The 11685-nt window shown below is 35.0% G+C and overlaps 2 protein-coding genes across 2 annotated transcripts; one reads left to right on the forward strand and one right to left on the reverse strand.

Annotated features, from left to right (window-relative positions):
• Window positions 1-1296: 1296 nt before the first annotated feature.
• LOC147544850 (uncharacterized) lies at window positions 1297-3975 on the forward strand. Its single transcript, XM_086632526.1, has 3 exons — window positions 1297-1467; window positions 2559-2641; window positions 3682-3975. The coding sequence occupies exons 1-3, from the start codon at window positions 1389-1391 to the stop codon at window positions 3712-3714; spliced, it is 195 nt and encodes a 64-aa protein (XP_086488652.1). The 5' UTR covers window positions 1297-1388; the 3' UTR covers window positions 3715-3975.
• Window positions 3976-4652: 677 nt separating this feature from the next.
• Window positions 4653-7519, reverse strand: LOC147544851 (uncharacterized protein At4g00950-like). Its single transcript, XM_086632527.1, has 2 exons — window positions 6791-7519; window positions 4653-4946 (listed from the first exon to the last, which is right to left on the reverse strand). The coding sequence occupies exons 1-2, from the start codon at window positions 7439-7441 to the stop codon at window positions 4836-4838; spliced, it is 762 nt and encodes a 253-aa protein (XP_086488653.1). The 5' UTR covers window positions 7442-7519; the 3' UTR covers window positions 4653-4835.
• Window positions 7520-11685: the final 4166 nt, after the last annotated feature.

The raw sequence follows: 11685 nt of genomic DNA on the forward strand, positions 1-11685 counted from the left end.
TGATTTTGGAGAAGATAATATAAGAATTATTATTGTTTCTGCAATGTGGGAATAATTTGAAAATTTATATCTTTTTCTTTTTGAACGACAATATAAAAATAAGATGAGTTTTTCTTTATGTTATTTTACTTAGAAAATACAAAAATATCTCAAGTTAGGTGTTCACACGTTGAATCATTGTAGTTTTGTACTCCCATGATTATTAGTAATTTTTTTTGTTGCAAGCCCATGATTATTAGTTGGCTTGATTAACATTATGGGCCCAATCACATGATCTATCACTCTATCAGGTCTTGTTGATTTGAACATCATTAACCTCATTTAAGGGAAGTTATATGAGCACACAATTGCTACTGTACCCACACAAGTCACACTTGACCTGGTCAATGGAATGTGATCAAGTCCACACACCATAAAAGAACAAAAATAAAATTCATCTCTCTACGTCTCCTCTTCCACCACCGCCACCACCACGAGCAGCAATATACATATATATATATATATGTATATATATATATATATTTCTCTACCCTCCAGCCGCAGATTTCAGATCAAAACCCCCGACGAGTTCTAATCGAAATCTTCGTCGAGAAAGCCGAAACCCTTGCAGAGGGAATCAGAGAGATCCTCGACCAGGATAACCTTAGCCTCGGAGAAATATGATGGTGGTGAGGGAGGTCTAGAGTTTTAAACGAATTGAGCCAGAAATAACTAGAAAGTAATCTTCTACATGTAATATACTTGCAAACAATGATTGAGAGACAAATTTTTTTATATTGTATTTTTCATATCACACAATCGCGCGACATATTTATCTCAATTTGTGATGATTTGAACTCAAAACATAAAAAACTGTAATTAAAATAATAAAAAATGAAAATGAAGTGATTTTAACCATGGTGGCTTTTTTTTGCCATGGTGGCTAAAATCTAGTATATGGTTCTCGAATAAAAGGAGAGGTGAAGTGTAATCTATAGGATTTAAACTTTCGTCGCTAGCCTGCCTAACTACAAAATGAATCGGTGAAAACTTTATTTTTTGTTGTAGTTTAACTTTTATATGTAAATCTAGCCGCGTGGTTGCGATAATGGTAAAGATCATAGACAAAATATATATAGTGTGCACAGTGCACTCACTATAAATGTGTGTAGGCTTTGTAAAAGTCTCAATTCGGCTTGTGTGACTTTATTCATGTCTGGGCCAAATAAATTTTTTGTGTCCCCTTAACACCCTCCAATTGTGTGGCATGTTAGATGGGTCTTAGGCCCATACATAGATAATTGGCCCTTTAAGGGCCCATTAAGGAAACTGCTACTCCCAATCCAAAGGGCGAGGAAAGATCAAAGCGAACTTCCCAATCTAGAGAGAGAGAGAGAGAGAGGGAGAAGATGCCGGTAATGGAGAGGCTGAAAATGTTCGTAGTACAGGAGCCAGTTGTAGCAGCTTCATGTCTCATTGCTGGTTTTGGTAAGATTTTCCATCCCCAGTTCTTTACAAACCCTAACCCTAATTTCTTCCGCTAGGCTTAGATCAGCATTTCACATAAGTCCACTATAAACCATTGATTTCAAGATATTAATTCTACTCAAATCCTTAAGAACATGATCTACTGAAACTTCCGTTATTAAGATCCTACTTTAAGATACAAATTTGAATCTGTGCGTTTTCTCTGTAGTATTATATTGTTGGATAGAAATAGACTAATTGAGTATTTTGTCTCTTCAATAATATAAAGGCATGGTATTTAGGGATTCAGGGTTTTGTTTATTAGGACATTTGGCCGAAGACCCAATTTCCTCTTTGTCTTGGTTAAAAAGACGTGCCAATACTTGCATTTTTAGGCTTTAGATCTCTGCGCAAACCTTAGCAAACCATGCCCTAGTTTCTGGAAACTTACTCGTGTAAAGCTGTGCGATCATTACATAGGGAGCTGAACCCTAAAAAAAACAAAGGATCCTTTTTGACAAAAGAATTGGCTTAGGGAGTTTTCGTCAATTTTCACTTTATTAATTAGTTTTATCTGTGTTTGATTCTGGATCTCAAATTAGCTTTGATCTCTAGTCTACATTTTCGGATGTCTAAATTCAGAAATTCCCGTTAATCCAGACGTTTGATCCCCATCAAAGTTTTGTTTGCGATTTCACTTGAATGCAAATGTTTTAGAGAGTTGGAGTATCTGTGATGACCAAGTCAGGCTAACTCATAATTTATGGACAATTAGGGCATGAAATAGTTGTTTTATGAAGAAACTGCTAGATCACATCGCGATTTGATTCGTTTTTACGCTCTCTTCAGAGCCCCTTTTTTGTGGCAAGGCTCCTCTTTTGAAAAGACAATGAAACAGAATGGTTGAAGAAAGTGGAGAAATGACGTAACTATAATACTCTGAAGTTAATCAGTTATTACCACATGTATCAGAAAACTTTGCTTTTGAATTGTAGTTGTTCCGTGTCTCTTACAACCTTATCTACTTGTTTGATTAAGATAACCGTTGATTGACTTAAAAATTCTTTTTAGATTTTATTGTATCCAACCTCGTTTTCTGTTGCAAAATTCAGGACTCTTTCTTCCAGCAGTAGTCAGACCTATCTTGGATTCCATGGAAACAGCTAAGCAGGTTCCACCACCTGCCTTGAGTGATGTAAGTATTTAATTTCTAGACCATTAGTTGTCATATTTTTCAATTGCGAAAGACATTGTCTCTATTTTTAACGTCGGAAGTATTTTCTGCGGGTTTCAGGAACACCCTTAATCTGTACATTGTGCATGGTGTTTTTTAACTATTTGCACGTGTATGATTGTGAATAACCTTTTTGTGCCAATTTCACATTTTGTGTTTATACCTACTTAAAACAGTTGATATAATACACAGTTAGTAGAACCTGCAGCGATTGGGTTAACCTACTCCATGTGCACGTGTGTCATATCTATTTTGCATCCCTTGGTCTGTTGGGAGAAAAATGTCACTTGGGTACTTAAAGTGGAAGGCAATCTTGATCTGAAAAGTAATATATGTGAGGGTAACAATGAACCATTATAAATTGTGCGAGTGATCCTGATTTTTATCTGACATCATCTATGTGAAGAACCGCTATGATCATTTAAGTCGGATTATATAAATATGTGAGACCCTCTTGTACTACAAATCAGTTTAAAGAACCGATATGATCATTTAAGAAAGGTCATTCTTCCTGAGGCTCAACATGACTGGCTGAACATGCTGTTTTAGATTATAAACTGTATAGTGATATAACTCTGTTATGTTTAAAACAATGCAAGTGGGTTAACCTGGTCCTAGTGAACCATTTAAGTAGAACAGTTGTAATCTTAGAAGTATAGAAAGCCGATACAGTGGGTGGGTATCTGGTCGCGAGTAGATTAACCTAGTCCAACTCAACCACTTTAGGATTGTTTAGTATTAAAAATGGGAAAGAGTCGGAGTTATCTTGGTACCTAGCTGCGAGTTGGTTAGCCTGGTTTAAGGCAATCCTTACAGTAACAGAAATGGGAAAGAGAAGTAATTATCGTGATTTCTCAGTTGGGTATGATGATTGCAAACCTGATCACGAACTTCTATTTTCACATCTAATTTCTGTATCTATAGAGTTGTATAGATGTGGTGAATTTCAAGTCCGAAAGATTTCCTGATTCTTAATGCTCTCTATTTCGGTATGCCTGCAGGTTGTTGCGGGTATGACGGGCAAGAAACAGTGACGCGTTTTTTTCTCTGGGGATTTAACGGGTGACAGTTAATTAATGTATGTGAGAAACCCTTATTTGCCTTCTTGTTTGTAAAACTAGTCAAAAACTTCATTGCTGTAGACCTATTCTTTCTCATTTGATTAGGTCAATCTTAGTTTGAGTAAATATGAGATTATGATGTCAATCTTCGTCGAAATCATAACAAATTATCATAGTTTTGAACCTTTTGGTTCAATAAATTTCAATATTAGAACTATATTAAATATTGAAAAATGCATTTGGGCCTTGCCTAATCCACCTCGGATATCAGGAGTTCAGGATTCATCTTTATATTTCTTTCATTCTGATATAAGTCAACTGATGCATGCTATGTCAACAATTGGTTGCCCAACTGGTTCACTGTGTTGACATATACTCCAAAATCCTAGAGGTCCCAGGTTCGATTCTCAGAGGAGGTGGTTTCCATGGTTTATTGAACTTAGAGTTATTAAGGTATAAATAATGTTGTTGGCCTTCAGGCCATAGTTCAGTTAGGCTATAGGCCCGTTATTTGTAAGAGTTTGAATTCGGCAGTTTCGTGCTTATCACATCTTTGATGTATCAATGCCAATGTAATGAGTATCGTAGATCCTAGTCAATTTCCAAAAAAAAAAAGAGAAGCCGTCGTTACAACATGTTAGAATTCCTATTAGAATTGGTCCTTGTAAGCCCTGTTTGCACCCAGTTTAGTTGTAAATTATAGTAATTGACAATCTAGACATCACAACTCAAACAAATTATATGATGGTGTTAATTCTTTGTACGACTGAATTAGATTTAATATCAACTCAAATTAGTCGTTTAGACAATATATCTCAAACAAACAAAACATTATGAAACAGGAATCGAGACAATTTAGTTTACGAGTCCGATTTCGGATCTAACTCAGAAAGAATAACAAATTCAACCTAAATTTAAGAAGAGATGAAATCTGATCTTGAAATCCAAGTGAGAAAAGTGATGGTTCTCGTCTACACAATAAGTAGTAAAACAGAAATATCACACCATATCCACTAACCCATATATTGACTTTCTACTTTCAAATTTACAAAAATTTCAACATTGGCAACTTGATCACGTGACAAAATGGAAAATCAAACGCTGAAAGAGTGAAGATCACGTGACTCTTCTTCCTTCTTCATTTTCATACCATCTCTTCTCCTTCTCCATGGGATCATTTGATTTAAAGTCTTGTAAATGCTAACCTGTATTTTCATATCAAGGAAAACTAGAGCATTATTCGGTTTCGAAGAGAGGTTGCCCCATCGACAAACAACAATAAAATATATTCCATGTTTTGTATGTTTGTAACTAATTTGAATAAATTTGTAGGTCTACTTGACCATGCACAAAATATTATAGTTTTTCTTGACTTAAGGCGCTAAAAATCCATTTTGTCAACCCACATTTTTATTTGAGGGCACATCAAATCAGCTTAGGTATTTGTTATTTCAAATCGATGGTCGATTAAAACTGTCATGAAAAAGACTTCTTTTTGGATTGTCGGTGACATTAAATGAATATATGGTATTTCTTATTCTAATACAGAACTAGAACATCTCTAATGAATTGTGCAATTTTCAATATTTTAAGCATAAACGAGCTACCAACTAAAAAAACAAAATCCCTCAAAAAAAAAAAGAAACTAAAAAACAAAAGAATTTTCAGTAATAAAAGAAAAATAAGTAGGAAACCAAAGAAAACTAAAAAGAAATATTTAGGGTTTGTCTTTATTAGTGGGCAGGTAGGCAAGCTTTTTACCAAATAATTGACTCATCTGTCTTGCCATGTATCTGACGTTATTCTTTGTCACACTAAGAATAATTAAAATTAATGTTTTTTTTTTCTTCTTTACCCCTATAATCCACCCTTGATGTCCTTAGAGCATCTCCAATGCAACACTCAACAAAAACTCAATTAATCCAATGTGTCAAGTATGAGTTGAGTTTCTCTCTCCTAAGTTGCACTATTGAGATGCTCAATTCAAAATTCATCTCCAATGCAACACTTAAAAAAAACTCAACATTTACTTTAGATTTGCTTTTGGTTCTTATTTTAATATATAACATGTTGATGTTAACCAATTGAGACACAACAATAAATGTTGAGATACTCAAAAGAAAACTCAATTGTTGAGTTTTCTTTTGAGTATCTCGATATTTATTGTTGCCACATCATATTAAGATTCTAGTTGAGTATTGCATTGGAGAGTGTTTTTTGTCAAAAACTCAAATAGTCCTATGTGTCAAATTGAGTTTTGTAACTTGAGTGTTGCATTGGAGATGCTCTTAACTCCCCTCTCCTTAATACACAAAAGGGTGTCCCTAAAGACGCCTCGTCATTTTACTCAGAACCGCTTTCACTCTTGATACTATCGTGGGTATCTAATTGAACAGTCTAAGGCCCATAGATTAGGTAATCCGAGAGCAACTCATAGACCAGGCAGTCTGAGAGCACTCGAACTGGCGTCAATCTGTGTTGTACAAGCCCATCAAGGATGAGGCTCTGTTCGAGTGCTCTCGGAATTGTCTAGTTTGCGAGGCGCGAAGAGGGAAAACGTGCCTGAGTAAAAAACGGGGACTTCATAGACACCCCCCTACACTAAAAGAGGACGCTTAAGAGAATAAAGTGTTGGTAAGGGTGTTTTGATGCTGGCAGAAAAAAAGTGTTTTTGGTAGTGGGGGTAAACTCAACTACTGATTAATTGAGGAGTAAATTCAATTACGAATTAGAATTAAGGACTTTAAGTCAAAATGCCCTTCAACAAACTCAATTATATTATTTTTCTCTAACCCCTTGAGTATTGAATGGTAATGATGTTACTAAGAAAATGATTCATAATAAAAACTAAAAATGGTTTCTTCTTTAGAGAAAAAATTATTTCTCTGTGGAAATAATGAAAGAAAAGTTGAAAAAAATTGCCATTTAAAATGGAATCCTAAAGAAATTGATGGGTATTAGTAATTAAATTAAAATAACAAATCAACAAAACAAACAAATAAATAAATAAATAAATAAATAAATAAATAAATAATGGAAACTTACTTACCCACAAATGAGAACTTGTGTTAGAGAGACTGAAGAAGCTTCCTTTCCTTCTAAATCTTGTAATCTTCACCTTTATATTATCCCCATCCCCATTACCAATATCATCATTCTTTACATAAATGGGAACATTAGAAGAAGAAAGAGAGGAAGAACAAGGCGAAATGACAAAACTACCCTCAACATTCTTCTTCCTCCAAGAGTACCCAAAATACCCTCCTCCTCCTCCTCCTCCTCCTCCCCTTTCTCTCTCTCTAAAACTCTCTCTCTTGCTATGACCAATTCCTTGCAGTTTTCCTCTCTCTCTACTGAAACTAAAAGAAGCTGATGAGGAGGAGAATGAAGAAGATCTACACATAATATTATAAGGTCCTTCCAGTACAGTTGTGGGTGAGGGTACATTCGTAATTTTGGCTTCTGTTAGTAATAGTCTTGGAGGTAATTCAAGAGACTTGGTTGTAGTAGTAGTAGTAGTATCAGTAGGGTTGGTGGAGGTTCGGGGCTTTCCTGGGGTTTCTTCCCATATGAATGGAACCGAAGCTGGTGGTCTAAGTGGAGGTGTTAGTGTTCCTGGTGGTCCGGGTGATTGGTTCGGAAGTGAGAATAGTGAAAGCTTTGGTATGGAGTTTGATTCAACCTCTGCTTTGGAACCCATACTCTCTCTCTTTCCTCTCCAAAACTCTCTCTCTGAAACTCTCTGTATTGAGACTTGAGAGTGGTTTTTGGTGTTTGGTTGGGGAGGTCTGTTTATAAACTAGAAGCTACTTTTATTCCATTATTAACCATTTGTCTCGTATTAATGACATTTATTTTTAGTTTAATCTATATACTAGTATTACTTTTGTGCTAAAAGTATCATAATTATTGAAATTTAATTGAGGTGCAACAAAAAAAAAGTTGTCATGGGTCGGTTTCCATCTATTATCCAACCATTCCTAATAAAAACTTGGGTTATTTGTCTAGCCCCCAAATTTATGACCAGCTTTCCATCTAGCCTTTATTTTATATTAAAAGATCCAAATGACCCTCTTTTTTGGTTACCGTCATAAGTCCGTTAACTAGTCATCACCTCTCTCTCCTCCATCTCATCACCTCTCTCTGCCACTTCATCTTCTCGACACCTCATCGTCTTCACCGCGCCAGCCGACCAATTTTCTGGCCGGCGACCTACTCCCTCCGTCCCATATTGAATGACTTAATTTCTATTTTGAGTTGTCCCATTTTAGTGTCTTGTTTCTAAAAATAAAGAAAATAATTTTTCGCTCTTTCCAACAATACCCATTACTTTAAATTTAATGACAACTTTATTTAAAAGTAAATTCAACTTTTTCATTGTAAATTACAAAAGTGAATGAGGTTACAATTGGAAAAACCATGTTATTTTTTAAAGTCAAACTCCAATTAATGATGTTCCCTTAAAAAGTTGGGTTTTCAAAATAGGTCATTGTTTTTGGGACTGAGGGAGTATTATTATCTCTCTCTTCTTCTTCTTTCTCTCTCTCTTCTCTCTCCTGTTTTCTCTCTCTTCCTCCCCTGTTCTCTCTCTCTCTCTCTCTCTCTTCCTCTTTCCTCTCCCAGACCTTCAGATATACTCTTTCTTGTAACATAATCGCTTTCTTAATTATAGATTTCCGACATTCTCTAACAGCATAATCAAATTCACGAATTGAATCCAATCGGAGTAATAATGCCATACTGGGACTTCGTACCGTATCCGACCCTGGTTCTGTAGGACAAGAAAAAAAACCTAGCCGATACATACGGTTTTTAAAGAAGAATAACCATTTTTGCAGCAGCAGTTTCGGCAGCGAAGGAACCAATCGTGAGTTTCTCTCTTTAAAGATAGTTAGATACTTAGATCTGTTTCTTGGAATAACGATTGATTTCACTAAAGATTGTAAATCATTTCTTTTCTTGGAACTGACTGGTTTTGATTAGGGTTCTTATTTTTCGTTTTCATTATCCGAGAGTTTGATTTCATTTGATTCAATTCTGTGGAATCTTAACTTGTAGGAATACCCATGGCGGTACCACTACTTACGAAGAAGATTATCAAAAAGCACATCAAGCATTTCAAGAGGCCACAGTGCGATCGAAAGATCTGTGTGAAGGTATAAGAAATGTTCATTTTCCTAAGTTTCTTCTCTTAATATTCTTAAAATCTGATTTTATCCTTTACAAATCCTTCTTCTTTTCTCTGTGTTCAAGGGTTGATGGTGTTTTTAGAGAGAGAAAAGTTTAGAGATCTATAGAGAGAGATATTGAGAATAGAGAGGAAGAGAGAAAATGAGAGGAAGAGAGAAATTTTTTTTTTAATGCTCGAAGTTAGCCGGCCGGAAAATTGACCGGTCGACACCCTTCGCCGATGAAGACGATAAGGTGGCGAGAAGATGAGGTGTCAGAGAGAGGTTATGAGATGGTGGAGAGAGAGGTGATGACTAGTTAACGGACTTATAGCGGTAACTGAAAAAAGGGGCTATCTGGATATTTTTGATAAAGTAGGTGGCTAGGCATGAAGCTAGGCATGAAGCTAGTCATAAAGTTGAGGCTATTTGAGAAATAACCCTAAAAACTTATTTAGATGTTTTATATGGGCAATTTTTTTTTTTGATGAACATTATATGGGCAATTGTAAATAGATAATAATTTGTTCATTAAAAGGACAAATAGATTTGTAAAGCACTAAAATAAGACTGAGATATTTTTTTTTTTTTTGTTAAGAGAAATAAGACTGAGATAGTTGAACTGATATGACCGTCTAGAGAGTAACACTTGAGAACTAATAGGGAATTTTTAACACAATTAGGATCACGAGTAATAGAAGTTAAAGGTCTGGGAGATCTTATCGGCAATGTTAAATGTATTTTGCAAGCTTGACTTGGTCAATTTATCACGACTAAGTTTGGTTAAAGATAATATTATCTTTCAGGGTTAAGTACACCCACTCGACAAACAGTCGCCGATCGGAGATGTTCTTCTTCTCCGTCCTTCTTCTTTTCTCTCACCTTTCTCTTCTCTGTCTAGGATCCCATTTGTCGGGGGTCTGGTAAACCAGGCCTTGAAAGTCTGGACATGAGGAGCAACCCCAGATCCAGACAAATTATGGTACTGATAATAATAATCCAGAGATTGATCAATATTGGAGAGGTAATGAATGGCGTGGTAATGCATGCACCATCAACGTCGTTAGGTCAAACTTTGGTTGAGGCAATTGTCTCTTAAACACACATTGTCTTTAACTAAGAATTGCCTTTAACGAGATTATCTATAACAACTTTAAACATTGTCAGTAAATCTTTCTAAATATTTTTTTTTGTTGAAATTCTAAATATTTTTGTTGGTACTAACAAATTTAAGCATCTCAACCAACCTAAATTCTAGTAGGTAAAGATGTTATTTTCACATGGTAGGAGTATGATAAGTACTATTAATTCAGTAAGTTCTTAACTTATCCCAAAATTTGTAGTCAATAACACCAAGTTTTTCTTTCTTGTTTTAAACGGACACATAAAGTAGTGTTATACTGTTATGTTCATTGGATTTCGAGCTCCTAAGGGATTTTACTCGAGAAACATTCGTTATTAACGATATATTGACCTAGAGAGAAGTACACTGCCCCAATCAACACAAATTTATATCATTTGTTCGTAAGAAAATTTGTTTACATATTTATTTTATTGATTAAAATTTTAAAAATTATGTGTTGGACAATTAGAGACATTTTAAAAGAACTCATTCTAAAAATAGTGTGCCTTCTTGAAGTATCTCTCTTTAACTACCACCATATCATTTTAGAGATCGAAATTAAATTTTGTGTTACACAGAATTCTTTTGAAAATTGGATGTGGCAATTATAGTTCGTAAGATTAAGTCTTGTATTAAAGATGCTCTTACCCCCGACTAGCTCTTTAGACATCAGTCACTTCCTTAAATTGTAAGGAGTAGTTTATCCCATTCGACATAGGCAAATCAGAATACGATAATCCGATATCTATATATGTATATGTATATACGAAGGATATCTAATCACCACATATGAATAATGAACTTGGGAATTAGTTATATTACTTTAATCATTTCGAATATATGATATCTTCAACTTAAAAAGACTCTGAATATAAATGTAATAATTTACTTACAAAAATCAATATAACTAAAAAATTTATCCCATACCTACTATAAGATGGTGAATCTAAATCCTATACGTATCTAAATCCTATAAGAATTTATCCCATAGCTACTATAAGATGGTGAATCTAAAATTTTGGATCATTTTCTCTTTATCAAATATCTATCAACGGACTTAGATAAATGTGATGATACTAAAACTAAACATGTATCGGTTGGACTTGGATCCCTAACCTGGAGTAGTAGAGTGGATCTAGCCCTACGACCCCTCTTTGCCAATCAGATATGGGACTAAATCCTTTCAGTCCCCTTTTCCTTAGTTGGAGGACTTTCCCGTGTACTCTTTGGCATACTCCAGTGTTGAAGTGGCTAATAAAACAAGGGTTATTTTAGTATTTTCATAATGTTTACAGACTCTGAAAGACTACAACACTCCTTGTCCTATTAGACGGAGACACTATGGAGTGTCCAGGGGGAGTCCCCCTATCACCTCTACATATTTCGTATTTGCGCATCTAAAACAAAAAAAGATTCGGAGAAAAAAACTTTCATGTTTGAGATCATTTTCATATGAGAGCCTTCAGCCATATTATACGAAAATCTATGACCTCCAGCTCAAACTATAATATTTGAGTTCGATTCCTGTATTCATTCTCCTCTTTTTCCCAAGTTTAGTTGATTTAAACCAAGATCTTTATTGGTTTTCAAAGTATTTGCTACGATTAAGAAATTTTAAATGGGTTGCCAAATAAAGAAAACCCAGAGAAACAA

This window comes from Eschscholzia californica, unplaced genomic scaffold (genome assembly GCF_041429995.1).
Source record: "Eschscholzia californica isolate CP2 unplaced genomic scaffold, dmEscCali1.0.p SCAF_4, whole genome shotgun sequence".
Classification (NCBI taxonomy): Eukaryota; Viridiplantae; Streptophyta; class Magnoliopsida; order Ranunculales; family Papaveraceae; genus Eschscholzia; species Eschscholzia californica.